This window comes from Schistocerca nitens, chromosome 4 (assembly GCF_023898315.1).
Source record: "Schistocerca nitens isolate TAMUIC-IGC-003100 chromosome 4, iqSchNite1.1, whole genome shotgun sequence".
Lineage (NCBI taxonomy): Eukaryota > Metazoa > Arthropoda > Insecta > Orthoptera > Acrididae > Schistocerca > Schistocerca nitens.
Window position 1 is genome coordinate 777,330,541 of NC_064617.1, and position 23,736 is coordinate 777,354,276.

Here is a 23,736-nt window from a genome sequence, read left to right on the forward strand (position 1 = left end):
TTGACAAATCACAGAGAATATAATTATCTGTATTTTGTCATTTATATTTTGTGTAATCTGCCACATGAATTGAAAAATACCATGTTCTGTGGAAGGACTCTTGAAATCTGAATTGAAGCTGATCAAGTATCTTATTTTGAGACAGGTGTGTCACTGTTGTTGTAAGCATAACATTTTTCGGTATTTTTGATAAGGAAGTAAATAGTGCTTGGAAATGATTAACATCTGTCTTACTAGCTTTCTTGTAAAGTGGTCTGACAATAGCAAATTTCAGTCTATCTAGAAATATCACATATGATATTGATGTACTCTGTATGTAACCAAATACATGGCATAATTTATGCAAAGAACAGGATCTTAGTACTTTACTTGAGATACTATTTACTCTGAGGGTTTTTTCATTCATCCAAGTTAACCACTTTCTTAATTTTTTTGACAGAGTATGGAGTAATTGTGATTTGCTTAGATGTATGTTGCACTGCTTCTTGCATATACAAGGGACTACCCAAAAGAAACTGAACTTTTTATTGAACTTGTTTATTCACATTTTAAGCACAAAATTTCGGTCCCCTTCAAAGCCCTCTCCACTTGACTAATACTCTTGCCAAATCTTTTATTCCATTTTTCAAAACATTGTTTACATTCATCTTTTATGGTGCCTGTCAGCACCTCCATCACTTTTTCTTTATCTCAGCAACATCAGAAAAATCATTTTCTTTCATGTTTTTTTTTTCTTTTCATTCTAGGAAACAAAGAGAAGTTGAACGGGGCAAGGTTCAGTGAGGTTGGGGGTGAGGAACAGTGATCATACCATTTTTGGTCAAGAATGGTCATACAAACAGGGCTCTGTGAGCAGGGACATTGTCATGATGGAAAAACCTGTCACCTGCCTGCCACAAATCAGGTCACTTAAACAAATTAGCATTGTTTTAATGTTTGATTTCCCCTGACAAGCTTCCTTGGGGCAAGGTGAACTTCAAATCTTCCACTGGCTTGGTTGTTGCTTTGATTCAGGATCATAAACATAGCAACAAGTTTCATCACCTATGATAATTTTTGAAAAAAAGTTTGGATAATTTTGAGACTCTTTTTTTCAAAGCACAGCATGTTTCCATGCATCCTTGTTTCTGTTCAGCAGTCAGCAGTTGTTGCACGAATATGGCAGCCACCATTTCAGTCCCAAATCTTGTAACAAATGACTGCACTGATCTCCAGTATTTTTTTAAAAATGAAAGCACTCATACTTCTTTGGCCTAACCATGTCTTTGATTACCTTTACCATGGACATGGTATTTAAATTCCTTTGTAAGCTATGACTTTTTTATGTCTTGTTAGTGCAATACTTTACTGTTTTCTCAGGAAAGTAACTGTTAAAGATTGATAGAAACCCATTTATAAATACATCACATTTGGACAATGGAATGTCCAGGATGGAATAACAACAGTATGAAATGGATAGACTGCATGTACAGGAGATGTTATAACACTTTGGATCATGTATTTGATACTTCAATACTCAAACAGTGATGTGTCAGATAGTACAAAACCTCTTTCTGTGAATCGGGTCTAAAAGTTTGTCCCCACAGCTGTCAGCATAACACCAGTAAATTACATACTAAACACTGGGATACTATTTTTGATGTCTATACTTGTATAATCCTATAATGTTCAGCTTATATTCTCATAATCAATAAAGAAAAGAAAGTTTCTTTAATGGACGGACTGTTGTATCTAAAAGTAAAGGTGAAGCAGCTATTTATAAATGCTGGGCTAGTGCATAAGTTCATAGTGCTTTCCCATAAGTTTAAGAAACACAACAGACACATTTAACAGAGACTGTAATCATCAATAATATATTATCCTGCACTATTTCAAACAGTCTGCCAATGATGGAGTAACTTTCTGATTCTGTGACTGTAGAAATCATGTGATTTTGAGGTGAAAAACTTGTCACAGCATGTTGGGAGTGCTTTTCCTCCTGGTTAGGGAGTTCCTTGAAGGTTGCTCAATAGAGAGTAGAAAAGATGAAAATCTGAGGGCACAAGATCAGATGAATAAAATGGGTGCAGAATGGCTACCCTAGCCAACTCCTGTACAGTGTTTTTAGTCAGTCTAGAAGAATGCGGGTGATTGTTATTGTGGAGTAGCATCACTTCACGCAGCCTCCCTGGTTGTTGTTCTTGGATCGTGTCTGCAAGATCTCTCAGCTGATTACAGTAAACATCAGCAGTGACAGTTACATCTTGGGGAAGCAATTCATAGTGCACCATACCATCACCGTTCCACCAGATGCTTAACAGTATCTTTTGTGGAGTCACACAAATCGCTTTGTTTGAGTTCAAACATTCCTTTCTCTTCCTTATGCTAGCATAACAACACCATTTCTTGTCACCAGTAATGACACAGGATAATGGTTAGTGTTGTTCTTGAGCCAATTGATATCAAGCAAGCAGAGCTGCACATATAGTGACCCGCTGATTTTTGTGATTTTGGCTTAGAGCATGGGATACTTGTACACATTTTTTGAGTCTTCACTATCACATGTAAATGTCACACGATTGTGGAATTATCACAGTTCATTATAATTGCCAGTTCTTGAATACACTGATGTCAGTCATTGTGTATTAAGGCATTTAAATGACCTTCAAACCTAGAAGCTCTTCCTGAATGTGGAGAGTCACTAATCTCAAAACAATCCTCCTTAAAATGAGAAAACCATTTTCTTGCCATGCTCTGCCTAATGGTATTATGCTCATACATGGCACAAATGTTTCTTGCTGACTCCACTGCTGTCACCCCTCTATTGAACTCAAACAGAAGAATATGTTGGAAATGTTTGGATTTCTCCACTTTCTCTACTTTCTCCATTTTCTAGCATCCACAGCTCCACTCAATCTCTCCAAATGACAAAATGACACCATATGTAAATAAAATAGCAACAGTGAATTACAAATGAAAAATGACAATTGATAAACAAACTCATAGCAACCGGAATACCATAACAAAAACCAAAAATGCTATGAACTTATGCACCAACATAATAGATAATACCCGATTTGCTTTGGTAATTACCACAACTTGTGTAAGAATTCAAAAAACCATTTAAACTATTACACAATACAAATTGGTACATAATCTAATGAACCTTTAACTTCAAAACATGTATATGTGTAAACGTCATTATCTTCTGAGAATTTACAGCTCATCACAAAGCTCAGGTGACAGTGTATTCACAATGCATTTTAAATTTTATTAATCTTGTTATGTTGGCTTGTAATCCAAGCATAAAATATTGAAATTGTGGATTAAATCAAAATTAGAACACTTAATTGGTGATATTAGCATACTTTTTGGATTTTTATAGCACTGTAATAATATGCAAAACTCAGAAAGTCACTTTCAGAGAAAAGTAAACAGTCTAAAATCATATTTTCTATAGAATTTCAAAACAATTGGTAAATTAATGATCCTTGTACTGTTAAAAAACAAGAATGATGAATTATATTTTTACAGCTACTGATCATTGCACAGAATCACAATTATTATGTGTAAGTCACCAACACTTATTCTGTATTCAACATAAATCTGGTCATTCATTAGTGACTTGCATAAAGAGGTTGAAATGCAAACACCATACTGACTCTGAACTAAGTCCACCGTGTTTGACACTGACACACCAGAGAAGTGCAAGCTGTTTGAAAGTGTCAGTATGCAGATGTGATTCCAAAAAGTTACTTATGTCATAGTGTAGCATAATATGTGCACTTCTGGTAAAATGTTCCTTACTCTTAAGTTGTATGGGGAATCAGATCACAAAGTCACTTAAACTGACATGTGTCCTTTTTATTTCTGGCAAATGAACCCTTGAACTGCAACCCAGTGACTGCAAACATGGAAGCAACAACTATGCAGTTTTGGCATCTTCAAAACCTTCTAGAACAAATATACGTACTTTGTGAGTACTCACTTTTTCTTGAACAGAGTCAGAATGAACATAACTGAACACTTGTCAGGAGTGACAGCAGGTGTTAATTTCAGGCACAATGAAAGAAGGTTAGATATTATGAGCTAGCTAACTAAGTCCAGGCATAGATAACAGAACATATAAACATTCAGACAAGCATAACTCACACACATGTGGTGATTGTTGTCTCTGGGCAGTAATAAGGTAGGCTTAGCACCGTGAGATGACAGTGGCCTCGTCTGCATGAGTTGTGCTTGTGTGAACGTAAGTGAGTTCTGATGTTCATGTCTCATTAAAGATTAGTCCAGTAACTCAAAATATGTAACAGCCTTCTGCCACTCAGCACCTCCTCTATGTGATTAGTAGCAGTCTATCCATTTCATACATTATATCTGGAATTGATGTCAGTCATGTTATACACATCCATCCAATCAGCTACCTGTAAGGCTTCCTTGAAACTTTCTGTTGTGTTTCTGTTTCCTGATGCCACTTTGCGCTAATCAGATGCATTATTTAAAGTATGGCTACTTGTGCATTATGGTCAGAAAGAACATTCACTGCTGGATAAATGTTTATGTCACTGTTTAAGTGTTCACCTACAAAAATGCTGTCTTAATGTTCTGATGACATGTGTAATTGCTTGTGTGAAAATTAACAACAGGAACTGTGTTATAAGTGTTCAGTAATATTTCTAATTTCTTTGCCACCATTCACATGATATACCTTGTGGACTAGACAAGTGATAGAAGGCAATGCAGACAAGTGTTAACCTTGTTCACATACTTTTAGAGCTGCCAATCAAACCTGCACAGTATATGTAGGTGGTCCTTCTTTCTAACTGTGGTGGTGTTACTGTTTTCCCATCTCCAATTTACTCTCTTTGTTGTGCTATTTATGAAATTTACTTGTACCTAGATTTGATCACTGTCAAGATTTTGTAATTCATAACTGTCAAATCTGTTGTTCAAACAGTGTTTAACCAAAGTTTAAACTATTGTGTGCTGGATATCTATGTCATTAAATGAATAAAAATTGTGACCTTATGCTGCCATTGTCATTCTCCAACAGAAATTTAACGAAAATCGGTCATGAAAGAGGATAATCCTTCTGTTGCCTTAATACGAGACAAGGAAAAGGAAACAGAATATTGCAGTTGCTTTTTCTGTCAATGATGATTTCGTTAAAGATATAATAGTGCCTAAGACTGGCCAAGGATGAAGCAAAATAGCCTTATCCATTTCAAACAAATGATACTTGCATTTGTTTGAACTGATTTGGAGGAACCATGGACCACCACTGTAGCCAAACAGTTAGCATCACTGCCATGAGCATGGAAGGATCTGGAATGGGGTCCTCTCAGCCTCATGAGGTCAAATGGGGATTTGCTTCCATGAAGTAGCTGTGGAATCATCAGGATTCATGTTATGGCGGTATGACTGGAAGCATCGCTATATAAGTGATATACTAATCACATGTCCCATGGTCATATATTGCTGCTCATACTGTCTTGTAGGAAGCAACTGGCCTGTAGCAACACACCTAAGGTCTAATCCACAAATGGAGTTTACGTTTATGTTTTAGAGAAACCATGGAAACCTAAATCAGGAATGCAGACTGTGGATTTGAATCTTGCGTATCCCAACTCCAGTGTCTTCACAGATGTCCCACCCTAATTAGTATGAGGAAAGGAGGAATTTTGTTGAATACCTGTGCATATTCGATCCTTATACGTACAAGAGTGCTCATCGATTCTGGTCACACTCTCTCCATATTATAGCACCTGGAATGGTATTCTTTTGCTAAATATGAAGAAATCATGATCATTGTTTATTGAACAGCCTTATTATACTTTGTTACAGAAGGCACTACACTTTTATGAGCAAATTTTTGTACCACAGTTTACATTCATCAGCTTGCTCTTGTCAGCACTGCTAGTAGAGTCTTCAAGTGCTATGTTGTAAGAAAGAATTCCTGACAAGGATACGCCATACTGCTGCAATCGAGCTGAGATGTTAGTCTTCAGGTCCTCTTGTGTTTGAAAGCATGCACAGTGTATTCAGGTCACACTTAAGACATTGGAAAGTATTTTACATGAAATTTGTTACCAAACATTGAAGAATAACCATTAAACATATGAACTGTATAATAAGTATAGGAACAAAATTTCTCAGAACGGTATTGTAATAAAAATGTTGTTAGTCCACTTGCTATGCAAGATTAGTGTAACAACTCAAGATTTCAATAATTACCTCCACTCTCATGACTGCTACTGTGGTGTTATTTTATAAGCAAGCCTGTGATTGTCTGACTCACACCGAGTTAACAAAAGTCATGGGATAGTGATATGTACCTATACAGGTGGCAATGGTATCATGTACACGAGGTGTAAAAGAGAAGACCATTGGCAGAGCTGTTATCTGTACTCAGGTGATTCATATGAAAAGGTTTCAATATGATAGTGGTAGCAAGACAGGAATTAACAGACTCTGAATGTGGAATGGTAATTGAGGCTGGATACATGGGACATCCCATTTTGGAAATCATTAGGGAATTCAGCAGTTTGAGATTCATAGTATCAGGAGTGTGCTGAGATACCAAATTTCAATCATTACTTCTCACCATGGACAATGCAGTGGCTGACGGCCTTCACTTAATGACCGAGAGAAGCGTAGAGTTGCCAATGTTAACAGACAAGCAACTCTGTATGAAATATCTTCTGGTAAACCTTCCGGGATGTAAGGTCCATGAAACTCTATGATCTGTATGAAATAACCTCAGAAATCAATGTGGGATGTTCACCAAACATATCTATCATGATAGTGCAATGAAATTTAGCATAAATGGGCTATGGCAGCAGACAACTGACATGAGAGCCTCTGCTAACAGGGTGACATTGCCTGCAGTGCCTCTCCTGGGCTTGTGGCCATATCAGTTGGATCCTAGATAACTGGAAAAATCATGGCTTGGTCAGATGATCCTGATTTCAGCTGGTAAGGGGCAATGGTAGGGTTTGAGTGCTGCACAGGCCCCACGAAGCCATGAATCCAAGTTGTCAACAAAGCACTGTGCAAGCTGGTGATGACTTCAGAATGGTATGGACTGGGTCATTTGCTCCACCTGCACTGATCACTGACTGGAAATGGTTATGCTTGGCTACTCAGAGACCAGTTTCAGCCATTCACGGATTTCATGTACCCAAACAATGAAGGAATTTTTGTGGATGACAGTGTTGAATGTCACTGGCCTGTAATTGTTCACTATTGGTTTCAGAAACATTCTGGACAGTTTGAACAAATGGTTTGGCCACCCACTGAACATTTATGACACATAATCAAGATGTTAGTTCATGCACAAAATCCTGCACTATCAACACTCTCACAATTATGTGTGGCTGTGGAGGTAACATGGCTCAATATTTCTACAAGGGAGTTCCAATGGCTTGTTGAGTTCATGCCATGTTGGGTTACTGCACTATGCCAGGCACAAGGAGGTCAGATATGATATTAGGAGGTATCCCATGACTATTGTCACCTCAGCATACATAATTGTGATCTCAAGCTGCCAGCAATTGTGTTGATGTATGTAGTTGTAGATGTGAGTGAAGACACCAAGCCCACTGGAAAATAAACAAGGTAAATTTCTCAGTAGTCTCTCAGAATTGAAAGACCACTGCCATGAACCACTACAATTGAAGCTGTTGTTTTGTTCAAAGTTGTTGTACATTTTGTTCTATACAGATTCTTTGATGGCAGGGGCCCAGTAAATAGATGTGTTGGATAAGAAGCCTTTTGCTTCATGAAACTTACTGTTGTATTATTTGTAAAGTTGTGTTCATGAACTGCTGACTTTTTCAAATCTTGATTTTTAATGTGTCACTGGTGTTCTGCAGAATGTTTGCAAACTTTACAGATGGACTGACCACTATAGTTTTCTCTACACAGACCAGGAATTTTACAATGTTCAGTCACCCCAAGATTCAGACTGTTCTTAAACCATTGCAGAATTTCTTATCTTATTGGTCATTTAGGAAATAAGTGTTTATTTTGCTACATGGCCTTGCAGAAAGGAAGGCCTACAATAGGTGGAAGATGTCGCAATTCTTTAACATCGTGGTTTCATTTCTTGGAGAAGGCTAATTTCATATATTAATTTCCATAGTGGTTCTTCCAGAACATGTGCTTCACATGTCCAGTATTGGAAATAAAATTGTCTTTATGAGCAACAGTTGTAGTTCTGTGTATCAATATATTGAAAACTGCTCTCTTTTGAGCTGGGCTAAGGAAATTCTGCGTGTTGACTAACAAGTCAATGTGGCTGAGCTACCTATCTGATTTATGTTGAACTAAAATATCTAAAACTGATAAGGTTAGTTCTCTCTCTATCTTGAGTGAATGAAAAGCTATTTACATGCCTGCTGAAGAGTTTCAATGCCGTGTGGCCAGATCATAAAAATGCTGCCAACAATCAAATGAAGAACAGTGAAGAGAAGCGGATAAAAGGTGTGCTCTTTAATATGTCCCATAAAGAAATTGCATACTCTATGGTCAGAATGTCAATAATTTCATAAAATTTTTTCATAAGAAAATAGATGGCCATCAATGTGTGATTAAACAATGTTTAAGTCTCAGGAGGAAAATGGTCTGCCAACAAGATTAGTATATAGTCTACAGAAACTTTTGTATCTATAGAGGGATTGAAAAGTCTTGTATTGAAGAAGTAGTTTAAAGAAGAACATGATACAACCTAACAACACAGATTTTATCTTCATGGTCATTAGTTTTGTTAGAATTTTTTTTTGTTTAGAGACAGGACAACCAACAGAACAAATGATAGATCTTAATGAATATCTGGTTTATGGATTTGAAATCCAGAAGTAAGGAATCAGGTACTTAGACATGGCAGTCACAGGGTGATCATTGCATCTAGAAAACCACTACAGCAACAGTCATGGCACTCAGTTTCTTCTGGCAAAAACAATGGAGGTAATAATCTAAAACACAAGTTTTTACTCTAGTTTAAGATGGTAAGAAGGACAAGAACATTTATGTAGTAAATTGTTTACCATTTGAACTATATGCTGATATAATGGAAGAGATATGCTTATATCTACCACAGGTAAGAGATAAATATATTCTAAAACAAAAAAACAATGTGAATAAATTTGTTCCAACTATATTGTTGCATTTAACAGATAATAATACTTTAAAATGAGGTGCATCCAAAAATTAACAGGAGTTTTTGCTTTTTTTTGGAAAGAATTTTATTTATTCATCTACGTCAATATATCCCTTTCAAAATAGGCTCAATAAGGTATTATACACTTATGTAAGCACTTTTTCCAAACCTAAAAACAGTTTTGGAACTCAATCTTTGGAATAGCTTATAGCTCTCTCAGTGATGTGCATTTAATCTCATATATGCTTGTAAAACAATGGCTCTAAGGTTTTCTTTATCTTTTTGGAACAGAAAAAAGTGACATGGAGCCCTGTCTGGTGAATACAAGGCTAAGACATAAATACAGTATTGTTTTTGGTCAACAATTCATGATTAAACAATAGAGTGTCAGTAGGTGCATCATTGTGGTGCAAAAGCCACAAATTGTTTGGCCACAAATCTGGGTGTTTATTTTTTCTAATTTCTTCAAAAATGGCTCTGAGCACTATGGGACTTAACATCTGAGGTCATCAGTCCCCTAGAACTTAGGAATACTTAAACTAACTAACCTAAGGACATCACACACATCCATGCCCGAGGCAGGATTCGAACCTGCGACCGTAGCGATCGCGCGGTTCCAGACTGAAGTGCCTAGAACCACTCGGCCACTCCAGCCGGCCTAATTTCTTCACACAAACATCATTGAACTGGTAAATAATGCTTCTTATTGATCATCTGATCTTGTGGAAAGAGCTCAGGGCACATAAAGCTGTTAAAATTGAAGAATGTAGTGAGCACAGCCTTCACATCAGGCCACACTAGTTGAGCTTTGTTTTTCAGTCTTGGTGATTCAGAATGCTTCCAAGGGAATGACTGAGTTTTAGTTTCGATGTTGTACCTGTAAATACATGTTTAATTATCTGTTGTAATACATTTCAGTAGTTCTGTATTGTCCGCTGCTTGTGGTCTCGCGGTAGAGTTCTTGCTTCCCGAGCGCTGAGTCCCGGATTCGATTCCCAGCGGGGTCAGGAATTTTTCACCTGCCTCAAGATGACTGGATGTTGTTGTGTCATCTTCATCATCTTCATTCATCCCCATTATGATTTGAGCAAGGCCACGGCAAACTACCTCCATAAGGACCTTGCTAGTGTGGCGGTGCGGGTCTCCCACATTGCTCCCCTACGCTCTGTCAAGAAGCATGGGACTTCATTTCCATTCCAGTTCTGTATTGTTGTTGACTTAATTTAATAACTCCTGAGCAACTTTCATTTGCTGCTGTTATTGTCTGCAGTTCAACAACTCCAAAACAAATTGTGTTGCCACACATTTCATATCCAAACTATTTAAAAAAAATTATGGCATGAGCCATTTGATATACCAACACCATCAATGACTTCTATGTTTGTGATTCAACAATTGTTCATAATTATTTCATTAATTTTTTTGGATTTCACCAGTTGATGATGTGCTGGGGCATCCAGAGTTGCATGACTTTTTTCCAAATGCTTATATCACTCTAATCACTGTTTTTACTCAGAGCAGATACAAAAAGTAATATTTAACACTTCTAAAACTTTGCTGCACTTTATGCTGCTCTTACAACAAAATTTAATAGAAATCATCTGATCCAACACACGTAACCTTTTTAACATATGACAATGTACTAACTATCTAATATGGCAAACACTGTATAGGTACTTTTCAGACATGTTTACCAAAACAAAAATGAAAATGGTGAATTTGACAAACACATCATGCAAAATCAGGAAATGCCTGTTACTTTTTGAATACACCTTGTATGCCCCTTTCTAATTTTCCACTCATTATTTACTTTTTATCAGAGCAGAATGTCAAATCGAAAATCATGATAAGTATTTTAATCTATCATAAAAGTTTCTTACCCATGAATATATCAATCACCAAAAGTGGGCCTCTTAAATAATTTTTTTTACAAAATTTTCATTATATTTTATGCAGTTGGTCCATAATGTTAAAGTTTTTATTGTTGTTTGTTGGTGATTATCTTTGACATAGTTTGTGTGATGGATGATATTTTGTATTCAATTTGTGTAAGTTGGATTTCGTTTGTAATAGCCAGTGGTATTTACATTTTTTCTGAGTTTGCTGTGTTAGGTCTTTGCTTTTGTTACAGAATATTAGTTTTAGATCTATTGCTGTTGGGTAGGTATCTTGTTTCATATATCTTGTAAACTTGTCAACATTGTAAGTAAAGCATTCTAATGCTACATGGTATTCCACAGTTCAGTAACATGGTAGTGGAGCATGGTTCCATGTATCCTGATTGACATGTTTCATGATTTACAGTTATTTGAAAAATGATATCTTCTCTCAGTATGCTGGCCATGTGTCTGACTTGTTTTCTGGTATTTCTGCAACAGAGTAATCATGAAATTTCATGGAGCTGAGAAATTTCAAAAACACACTATGTGGAAGTTTATGGTTCAAAATTTACTGGTTGTTTCTAAAGGAGCTTATGAAGTTTATACAAACAGCTTTCTAAAACAAGAGTCATTGGAAAAGGATGAAGCAGCAGATATGTGGGTGAAATTACTGGAATCATTAAACACAAAACAAAGCAAACTGCTCATGCTTTCCAATTGAGATGTTTTAGCTGTGAAGGGCATAGCAAATTCAAAGGCTTATCATTTTATGTCAAACTGGATGATTCAGTTGTGATCATTAAGTTCCTGGAAAAAATGATGGATAGTTACAATAGTCTCTGTCAGGCTTGATGTGTGGAACCAGAAGACCAACAAACATTTAATATGTTTGTAGGTATTTTAAAATCTGACAAAAGAGCTTAGCTCAGGGTTTGCTCTGTGCATGGTGATAACAAATGCTAAAGGTGATCGTTATTATCAAGTGAAAGGATCTATCAAACTGGTACATCAAAAAGGTCTGAAATAATGTTTTAGAGCTGCAGTTATGGAGGGACATATTGGAAAAGACTGTCTTGGCATAAAGAAAAAGTCAACATTAAAGATAGTGTGCGTACACTAGGCAATCTTTTCAGTAATCAAGCTCTTATTAGTGAAAGTCTGTATTGTAAACTCTGTAAAAAGGCTTGGACTGTCTATTTGCAGGCTATGTGACATTTAATGTGTCATGGTGCATACTTTTAAACATTTTTCACTTTTCCAGCACTTGTTGAAATCCAGGTCAGTAATAATTCCATCAGGAATATCACTTGAAGAAGAAGAAGGCTTTGGTAAATGGTGAGTGACATTCATGTTACATGAAAATGTGCTGCATATGTGTAAATCTAGAAAGAAATTCTTTGACAAATATTGTAATTTAATTCATCCAAGGACAATGAATTTGTCAAAACAGTTACTATTAAGGAAAGAGGCATATGGTCTGTGCAGCTGTTCATGATGTCAATTCAAGTGAACCAAATGGTAAAATCTTTTATTTCTGATGCTAAGCTGGCATCCATCATTCACTGCAAATCTGAGATCAGCAAATGGGTCATCAAAATAAATATCATGTCAATGAATTCCTGATGAGAAAGGAATCAGTGTGAAGTTTAATGATGAGTTTTGTGGTTCATCTGTTGAAGGGCAGCAACACTGTGACAGTTTCCAGTCATTCCAGCACTGTTCCAATGAATTTGGGAGAGTAATTCACACAGATCTGTGTAGATCAATGGAAAACACATCTTTCAGGGGTTCAAGGTACTTCATCAACTTCACATGTGATTTTAGAAGACTTCACATGGTCAGTTGTCAAAATGTTTTCTTACTGATGGGCCTGCAGCACATATGAGGTTGAAGAATGGCATATTACATATATTATTCCAAGTTTTTGCTGAGATTGATATTTTATTGATTCATTACATTTACATCATGATGAGCTTGTTTTTACCTCAGATGATCTTGCAAAGATGGTACAATTTTTTTGTAATATTATACAATAAAAGTATATTGCTTAGGTCTACACTTTTTGGATTAAAAAAGAGCACTCATTGCAAAGCTGAAGCATTGAGTCATCAACAGGCACATAGAAAAAGAAAGAAAATTTTTTAGTTTTTGGAGTAATTCTTTTTCAGGCTGGTCTGTGTACATGTGCGCATGCACACACAAGCACGTGCATGCAAAAACACCATATGCATGGATGCACACACACCTCCGCGTACGCACGCATGCACGGACAGGGCACCATGTGTACACACAATGCCAGTTGCATTCCTTCATTCCAAACAGTTGGTGGGTTAGGTTGTGGTGGGTGTTGTTTTGGGTGGGCTGAATAGAGGATGGGAGAGATGGGAGGCAGGGAGAGGGGTTTGGGGTGGGTGGCTAGCAGCTCGGAGGGAACTTTGTTCTTCTGAGCAATAGTTTGACAGTTTGACAGTGGCCATTCACCTGGTGGATAGCTGGTTGGTAGCCATACCAACATAAAAAGCTGTGCAATGTATGCAGCTGAACTGGAATATATGATGTGGCTTTCACAGGTAGCCCAGCCTCTGACGCAGTACAATATGCCTGCGACAGGACTGGAGTAGGGAGTTCTGGGTAGCTGTATTTGGCTGGTCTTGTACTTTGGTCTTTCATAGAGAAATGATTCCTGTGGCAATGAGTTGCAAGTGGGAGAGGCATAGGATGGACTACTACATTGTGTAGATTGGATGGGTAATGGAACACCACTCTAGGAGGGGTGAGAAGGATCTTTTATAGGATGTCCCATTCAGGAGATGATGAGAAATAATTAAAGCTCTGATGAAGGATATGGTTTATCTGTTCCTATCCGATAAGCTTTTGACAACGTTAACTGGAATACTCTCTTTCAAATTCTGAAGGTGGCAGGGGTAAAATACAGGGAGCGAAAGGCTATTTACAATTTGTACAGAAACCAGATGGCAGTTATAAGAGTCGAGGGGCATGAAAGGGAAGCAGTGGTTGGGAAAGGAGTGAGACAGGGTTGTAGCCTCTCCCCGATGTTATTCAATCTGTATATTGAGCAAGCAGTAAAGGAAACAAAAGAAAAATTCGGAGTAGGTATTAAAATTCATGGAGAAGATGTAAAAACTTTGAGGTTCGCCGATGACATTGTAATTCTGTCAGAGACAGCAAAGGACTTGGAAGAGCAGTTGAACGGAATGGACAGTGTCTTGAAAGGAGGATATAAGATGAACATCAACAAAAGCAAAACGAGGATAATGGAATGTAGTCAAATTAAATCGGGTGATGCTGAGGGGATTAGATTAGGAAATGAGACACTTAAAGTAGTAAAGGAGTTTTGCTATTTAGGGAGTGAAATAACTGATGGTGGTCGAAGTAGGGAGGATATAAAATGTAGACTGGCAATGGCAAGGAAATCGTTTCTGAAGAAGAGAAATTTGTTAACATCGAGTATAGATTTAAGTGTCAGGAAGTCGTTTCTGAAAGTATTTGTATGGAGTGTAGCCATGTATGGAAGTGAAACATGGACGATAACCAGTTTGGACAAGAAGAGAATAGAAGCTTTCGAAATGTGGTGCTACAGAAGAATGCTGAAGATAAGGTGGGTAGATCACGTAACTAATGAGGAGGTATTGAATAGGATTGGGGAGAAGTTTGTGGCACAACTTGACTAGAAGAAGGGATCGGTTGGTAGGACATGTTTTGAGGCATCAAGGGATCACAAATTTAGCATTGGTAAATCGTAGAGGGAGACCAAGTGATGAATACACTAAGCAGATTCAGAAGGATGTAGGTTGCAGTAGGTACTGGGAGATGAAGAAGCTTGCACAGGATAGAGTAGCATGGAGAGCTGCATCAAACCAGTCTCAGGACTGAAGACCACAACAACAACAACAACATCCAGGGTGATACTGGGTAATGAGGGAGGCACTGCTTTGTTGCAGATTGTTGGGGTGGTGGGAGGGTTAAGGGTGTATGAGGATATAGCTTGGCAAATCTGTTTACAGACTAGGTTTGAAGGGAGTGCCTGTATGTGAAAGCTTTTGTGAGGCCTTCAGTGTACCAAGCAAGGAGTTCTCATTACTGCAGATACATAGTCCACGGGTGGCCAGGCTGTGTACAGTGCATGCCACAATATATTATGCTATAAAAGTATATCGCTTATGTCTAAGTTAATGATTGTTTAGGTTATGTATTAATGTAGTTTGCTGAATGGAACTTGCACCACTGTGCCATCTATATTCCATGGAGTGTTTGATATCCTATTTGCATGAATTGTGTTTCTGTGGCATTAGTGGCATCCATGGTGGCCACAAGGTGAAGTGCATGCTTGAGCCAGCTCTCAGTTCCTGACTGCCTGTGTTTATGACCACAGCATTGGATAAGAGCATAATTGGCTACGAGGCAGAATTAGTGTTGGCGAGGGTTGTAGGTTTCAATAGCTCAGCTGCAGTCTGTTGATATGCTCTGTGTCCTTGTGTTAGTAAGCACATTGTTGTATGTAGAGACCTAAAATTGTTGTGGTTATTGCATAGGCCACAGTCAAAGTACAGGCTTGCGTAATTTGTAGCATAGAGTAGTGGTTATTCAGTGGTCAGTTGTTCTCTATTTTATGTAGCTTCACCATTGTCAGCAAGGTGGTTAACAGTGCCTTAAAGTGGTGAAAGATGACTTGAAAATGTTTACTTCAAGTTATACAAAGGGAATGCTGATATAGCATGCTGCCATCAAGAAGTTGTGTGGTGCTGCCATTGTGGAATGCTGTAAGGACTGGTTACAACAGCAACGTGGGTTGTTTAAGTCTATTATTTGTAAAGAAGTGTTATAACAGATACCTGCCATCGTAAAGTGATGAAAATGACCATTATCAAGTTGGTGGTCACAACTCAAGAGTGTGGTATGTGTCGATTTTCTTGGTGTTATTGGATTAATCAAAAAGGGAAGAACTAACGTGCTGGTGAGGTGGTCTGGTTTCCAAAACAATGAAACTTAGAGTGTGGAACATTGACACATCCCTATGACATGTTGTCGGATGGTTAGACTGTACCCATCAGTGCAGGACATTGTGAGATCAGCTGCCTTGTTTGCAGTTGGCATTGGTTTTGTAGGTAATTATAGTGCTGTATTTTTTTTTTTTTTCATGGCTGGGTTATTTCGGAGCAAATTTGTGTGAAGTAGGGTACTTCACCTGTGTACAATAGTGAAGCAGTGCACACATTAGTTAGTTATTTTAATTAATGGTGATTGACTATAACTATTGTTCTGTTTATGGTCACACTGTCTTACTTGACTTGTTCTGCACAGTGCCCTACAGTCAATCACACTAAAGCCTGTCCTGTTTTTATCCTTGCTTGCATGGCCAGTCCAATTATGGTTAAGTTTATTGGCATCTGTAGCTGATTTTGTGATTCTGTGGGCATACAGGTCAGCTTGTGTGGCAGTAACTTATTTGTATTTGAGCAGAGTAGCTATGAGCTTGACCAGTCTTAAACTTTTTCTAAAGTATAGTAAGTTTTAAAAATTTTGTTGCTATAGCTTTAGCTCTGCTTCCCCTGCCATTTAAGTTGTTTGATTGATAAAATTAAGCACTGGTATTTAAGTTGCCTGCTGCCCTTGAGATCTGTGATACATAAACATATAGTAGTGTTAAGTTGTTGAGTTCCTGGCATTGGCATCACACACCAGAGGCCTTAAGGGGTATACTTGTACCATTTTAAGGAGGCAGATTCAATAATATTTATCTGTTTATTGAAGATTAAGTCCTTCTGTTTATTTTAAAGGAACTTTAAGTTTTGTTTTTGCTGTCTACATCTACATCCATACTCCGCAAGCCACCTGACGGTGTGTGGCAGAGGGCACTTTGAGTACCTAAATCGGTTCTCCATTCTATTCCAGTCTCGTATTGTTTGTGGAAAGAAAGACTGTCGGTATGCCTCCGTGTGGGCTCTAATCTCTCTGATTTTATCCTCATGGTCTCTTCGTGAGATATATGTAGGAGGGAGAAATATACTGCTTGACTCCTCGGTGATGGTATGTTCTCGAAACTTCAACAAAAGCCCGTACTGAGCTACTGAGCGTCTCTCTTGCAGAGTCTTCCACTGGAGTTTATCTATCATTTCCGTAATGCTTTCACAATTACTAAATGATCCTGTAACGAAGCGTGCTGCTCTCCGTTGGATCTTCTCTACCTCGTCTATCAACCCTATCTGGTAAGGATCCCACACTGGTGAGCAAAATTCAAGCAGTGGGCGAACAAGTGTACTGTAACCTACTTCCTTTGTTTTCAGATTGCATTTCCTTAGGATTCTTCCAATGAATCTCAGTCTGGCATATGCTTTACCTACAATTAATTTTATATGGTCATTCCATAAAAAAAAAAAAATAATAATAAAAAAAATCACTCCTGATGCCTACTCCCAGATAATTTATGGAATTAATTGCTTCCAATTGCTGACCTGCTATATTGTAGCTAAATGATAAAGGATCTTTCTTTCTATGTATTCGCAGCACATTACACTTGTCTACATTGAGATTCAATTGCCATTCCCTGTACCATGCGTCAATTTGTTGCAGATCCTCCTGCATTCCAGTATAATTTTCCATTGTTACAACCTCTTGATGCACTACAGCGTCATCTGCAAAAAGCCTCAGTGAACTTCTGATGTTATCCACAAGGTGATTTATATATATATCATGAATAGCAATGGTCCTACGACACTCCCCTGTGGCACACCTGAAATGACTCTTACTTCAGAAGAATTCTCTCCATTGAGAATGACATGCTGCGATCTGTTATCTAGTAACTCTTCAATCCAATCACACAATTGGTCTGATAGTCCATATGCTCTTACTTTGATCATTAAACGATTGTGGGGAACTGTATCAAATGCCTTGCAGAAGTCAAGAAACACGGCATCTACCTGGGAACCCATGTCCATTGCCCTCTGAGTCTCGTGGACAAATAGCGCGAGCTGGGTTTCACATGATAGTCTTTTTTGAAACCCGTGCTGATTCCTACAGAGTAGATTTCTAGTCATCATTATTGGCACCAGATATTTAGTATGTGCTAAGTCACTTGCAGCAGGATGACAGTAGTAACTGAGGTGTTAGTTTCAGGGGTTCTGCCAAAGTGTGTTGCAGTTTTGGCCATGATCAAGTCTGAACAGTCGGTCCTGTAGGATAACTCCCTGAGATTTATTTGATGACATTCAGAATTCTGCCAGCAGGACTGAGAGGGCATTTTCAACTTCCCATCATCCAGTGAGTGTTGAGTGTTGGTCATCCTGGGGAGCTTGATCTTTTTATTATTTGTTTATGCAAAGAAGAAAAGAGATTTCATTCAATTCAGCCTTGAGAATTAGTACCCAGTCCTCCTCTTCCATCAAAATTGGGTTCAGTAGTATAACATAAAAGTACATGGATTACTCATTATTAGTAGTTGTTTGCAATATTGCAGTATACATTGTAACACCTGAGATGTAAAGCAAATAACTACTGTCACATACATATGCCATATATTTGATATTATATGGTAAATGGGAAGGTGTTGAAGTTGAGTGACTGTAAGAGGATGCAAGATGACTTAGACAAAATTTCTAGTTGGTGTGATGAATAGTAGCTAGCTCTAAATGTAGAAAAATTTAAGTTAATGCAGATGAGTAGGAAAAACAAACCCATAATGTTCGTATACAGCATCAGAAGTGTCCTGCTTGACACAGTCACATCATTTAAATATCTGGGCATAATGTTGCAAAGTGATATGAAATGGAATGACCATGTGAGGATTGTGGTAGGGAAGGCCAATCACCAGTTTCAGTTTATTGGCAGAATTTAGGGAAAGTGTGGTTCATCTGTAAAGGAAACCATATATAGGATGCTAGTGCAACCAATTCTTAAGTCTGCTTGAGTGTTTTGGATCCATACCCAGTTGGAATAAATAAAGACATCGAAGCATTTCAGAGGCAGGCTGCTAGATTTGTTACCAGTAGGTCTAAACAACATGCAAATGTTGTGGAGATGCTTCAAGAACTCAAATGGGAATTCCTGGAGGGAAAGTGATGTTCTTTTCGAGGAACACTATTGAGAAACTTTAGAGAACTGGCAGAACAATTCTGCTGCCATGAATATAAATTTACTGTAATGATCCTGAAGATAAGATATGAGAAATTAGGATTTGTATGGAGGCATATAGACAGCTGTTTTTCCCTCACTCTACTTCTGAGTGGAACAGGAAAGAAAATTACTAATTGTGGTACAGGGTACCCTCCACCATATGCCATATGGTAGATTGCTGGCTGTGTATGTAGACACAGGTGTAGATGGATACTGAAACATAAACTAAACACCCATTAACACAGAAATAAGTAATATACTCCTGCTGCATAATATATTGTGGTGTATGTTAGAGAACAAACAACTACTAACCCAAATGTAAGCAATATATGTTTATCATATAATAGCATTAAAAAAAATCCAGCATTTCAGGATCACTTGCAAATAGTAAAAATTTGCTGAAATGAACTCTTCATGATGTAAATATAATGAGTTAATAAAGTGTCAATTGCAGCAAAAGCTTGGCAGATATTATATGATAATAGGTCCAAAAGATACAATAATGTTACAAATATTTAAAATCCAGAGTGGTTATCCATTTATAATTTTTCATTGTGATGATGGTCATAAATTTGACAATGACAGGATTTGAGATCTTATGAAATCCAATGGTACAATGTTGCTTATTGTAAATCCCTATACACATAATTAAAACATCTAAGCTGAATGTACAAATAGCACAGTTGTAGAAGTTGCACAGACAATGCCCTTGACAAATGCGCTTCTAAAGTCTTTATGGACAGAAGCAGTTAATATTGCTCTGTACATTCTTAATTGAACTGGGCCATCAGTGTTGGTGAACGAGTCTGTATCAAGTTTCTTGTGGTGGCCATTTTTACAGAAGCTATATATAAATTGCAGCAGTTTAAAAGAAAAATGCCTTTTGCATGTCACGCATCAATTTTTTTATATTATTTGTACACCTAGGTGCATTTCACCTCATTTACAAGTTGTCTTCAGTGTGTCTCAAGATCCACGATTCTCGCATACTGTATTTTCAAGCTGATTCAAATACTACACATCAACAATGCAGCCACTGAGCAACCATCATGTGTCACAGTTCACAAGACAAGACAATGATATCAGTGTTGGGTGTACGGTGTTTCATAATTGACTCTGCAACAAACCACATTCATCAAATGTGTAAGTGACACTCATCAGTGCAGTGCTCCAAAAGTGAACAATAATGTCAAACAATGGCCTACTACAAATGATTTACTGTGTAACTTTTTGCCAACCTGCTCTGCATGAAATCTGGCATACACTGAGCCACTACTATCCAACAAATCAGATCAGTGACCATTCGCTCTGGCTGATGTGTCTTCAAAGCTGTAGGCAAATATCATTCATCCCATTGCACAATCTTTGGATGTTCATATCACATCCCCACTATGCCTCTTAATCTGGTGAGATTACTCTCCAAGCCCGATGGCTACTGAGATATATTCTTTCAGTCTCTGACTGAGTAACATGGTGGGTAGAGGCCAGACCTCTCAGGGACATCACGGCAGATTCAGCCACTAAGACTTTCATTGATATATCGCTTTCTTGGTTTGGAGGCCTGTGTCTATCACCACCAACCAAGGTTGGCAATTTGAATTGGCCCTATTCAGTGAACCATGCAATCTTTGCAGCACTCATCAATATTGGACATCTGCCTACCACCCACAGAGAAATGGCCTTGTCAAATGGTGCCACTGTACCTTGAAAAACGGCACTTATGTCCCATGGAGGCCAATGGAGTAAAGCCCTGTCTCAGGTGCTATTAAGTGTGTGCTAGGCACACAAAATGACTTAGGGGCTTCTCTGGCAGAGATACTGTATGGCAAAACACTCCTTTCCCGCTGATTTTGTGCTTCAACAACCACTTTTTGCAACCACAGATCTACCAGCCATTGTCGCACACATCAAATGCCATACAATGCACCCCTGCATCCCTCCTCCACAGCTGTAGACTGTGCCAAAAACCATCATACAGAAGAGGCTGGCTGATAGCAATTTCATTATGCCCTGCAATGACACAATCCGTATGGCTATTCACAAGGAGTACAAGGGCCCATTCAAAGGGCTTAAATGAATGGTATTTACTTTTGAGATATGAGTGTACTGCAAGCCTATGTCAGTAAATATAAGCTGTCTCAAGTCCATGTGGACCCTCATTCACTGATGATGCACCACTTCCTTTATGCCAACCAGCCTCACCCGTTGCCACTCAGCTGGGCTGCCTGACTGTACACACCAATGCTTCCAATCATGTCAAGGTGTGCCTCAAGATCCAGAACTTTCTGCCCAAAGACCTGATTGTTCAATTAGTTGACAACTGTCTGGTTGTTGAAGGACAATACCGAGAATAGCACACCGAGGATGGTTTCATCTCCCGACATTGCAAATGTATCTCTATGCTGCTGAATGATGTGGACTTTGCCACTTTTACATCATGCCTATCATTAGACAGATACCTTGTTATCACTGCTCCCAGAACACTGCATTCACTCAGTACCTCTGAGAACTCCGATGCTACCACTTGCAGACTAACCCCTATGAACTCTCGTCCAACAAAAAAATGGTTCAAATGGCTCTGAGCACTATGGGACTTAACATCTATGGTCATCAGTCCCATAGAACTTAGAACTACTTAAACCTAACTAACCTAAGGACAGCACACAACACCCAGCCATCACGAGGCAGAGAAAATCCCTGACCCCGCCGGGAATCGAACCCGGGAACCCGGGCGTGGGAAGCGAGAACGCTACCGCACGACCACGAGATGCGGGCCTCTCGTCCAACAACCGATGCTTAAGACCACTACTGCTATGGCTTGATTTGATGACCACCCATACACTTTTAGGGCTGTTAGCCCTACATGATGACATGGGAAACACTCCTGTGTGTGGATGTCCTAGCCAGCATAAACACTGCTTTGCTGCTTTGACAGACATCTGTAATGACTTTCACCTCACTGCGCCTCACCTGCCACACAGGTGTCATACTATTTTAGAATGTTAGAATATAATAGAGGGAAACATTCCACGTGGGAAAAATATATCTAAAAACACAGATGATGGGACTTACCGAACGAAAGTGCTGGCAGGTCGATAGACACACAAACAAACACAAACATACACACGAAATTCAAGCTTTCGCAACAAACTGTTGCCTCATCAGGAAAGAGGGAAGGAGAGGGAAAGACGAAAGGATGTGGGTTTTAAGGGAGAGAGTAAGGAGTCATTCCAATCCCGGGAGCGGAAAGACTTACCTTAGGGGGAAAAAAGGACAGGTATACACTCGCACACACACACATATATCCATCCGCACATACACAGACACAAGCTTGTGTCTGTGTATGTGCGGATGGATATGTGTGTGTGTGCGAGTGTATACCTGTCCTTTTTTCCCCCTAAGGTAAGTCTTTCCGCTCCCGGGATTGGAATGACTCCTTACTCTCTCCCTTAAAACCCACATCCTTTCGTCTTTCCCTCTCCTTCCCTCTTTCCTGATGAGGCAACAGTTTGTTGCGAAAGCTTGAATTTCGTGTGTATGTTTGTGTTTGTTTGTGTGTCTATCGACCTGCCAGCACTTTCGTTCGGTAAGTCACATCATCTGTGTTTTTAGATATATTTTAGAATGTTAGAATGACTGGATCACAGTAGTCAACCCCCCCCCCTCCCCCCCCCCCCCCACCATTATTTTCAGTACAGGGATATTTGGTAATAAAGAGTGTACTATCTCATACTGAGATATCCTGGGATAGGACACTACAGGTTATAAATTTAAAACAATTCATTTAAGTTTTTACAATAAAATGCAATGTTACTTACAGATTAGCTTCCAGTTCAGCTAAAACACCTTTTTCTCATCTGGATAACTGGTTGAAATCTTGCAGTTTCTCTTACAGTCACTATTTTCAAAACACAGCGCTGTAATTGCCATTTTCTGTGTCTATAGTGTCATTTGTTCCAACCTACATCCTCAGTTATTTGCTGGAGGCATTCTAGTCTGTCTTCTTCTACAATTTTTAACCAGTACAGCTCCCTCTAGCACCATAGGAGTTGTTCTCTGATGTTGTAACAGATGCCCTATCATCTTGTCCCTTCTTTTTGTCAGTGTTTCCTATATGTTTCTTCCCACACCGATTCTGTGGAGAACCTCCTCATTCTTTACCTTATCAGTTCACCTAATTTTCTACATTCTTCAGTTTTTGATTTTACTGTTTTTTGTTTGACTGTGTTTGTGTGTGTACTCTTTTTATATTTAATTTTTAACTTTTTGTTATTATTTTATCTATTTTTATTATTATTTTTAATTCTTATTTGTTTAGTCTTTAATTTTTCTATTTTTTATATAGTTAGGAGAGAGTCAAAACTGGTCATGTTTAAGTACTGAAAAATAAAAAGAACCTTACAGCTGAAGCAGTATGTTCAACCCCTATGTAGGAAAGGAATAGGATGGGATTTGTGATCATCCATTGGGATTCGGTACTTTTTATGATCAGTCTGTGTAAACAGTGAGTGGTTAGTCATACTCACTTGATCATCTAGTAGTAGCTTCTTTTTCAGCCTTTGTTTTGTGTATGCATTATTTTTCTTG

The 23,736-nt window shown here is 38.3% G+C and overlaps 1 protein-coding gene across 1 annotated transcript in view; it reads right to left on the minus strand.

The window, feature by feature from the left end:
* LOC126252562 (spondin-1-like) overlaps nucleotides 1–23,736 on the minus strand; it is a 692,355-nt gene that overhangs the window by 135,020 nt on the left and 533,599 nt on the right. The window contains exon 13 of the mRNA XM_049953462.1: nucleotides 5,858–5,992. Coding sequence (XP_049809419.1) covers nucleotides 5,858–5,992 — 135 coding nt within the window. The remainder of the gene's footprint in view (nucleotides 1–5,857; nucleotides 5,993–23,736) is intronic.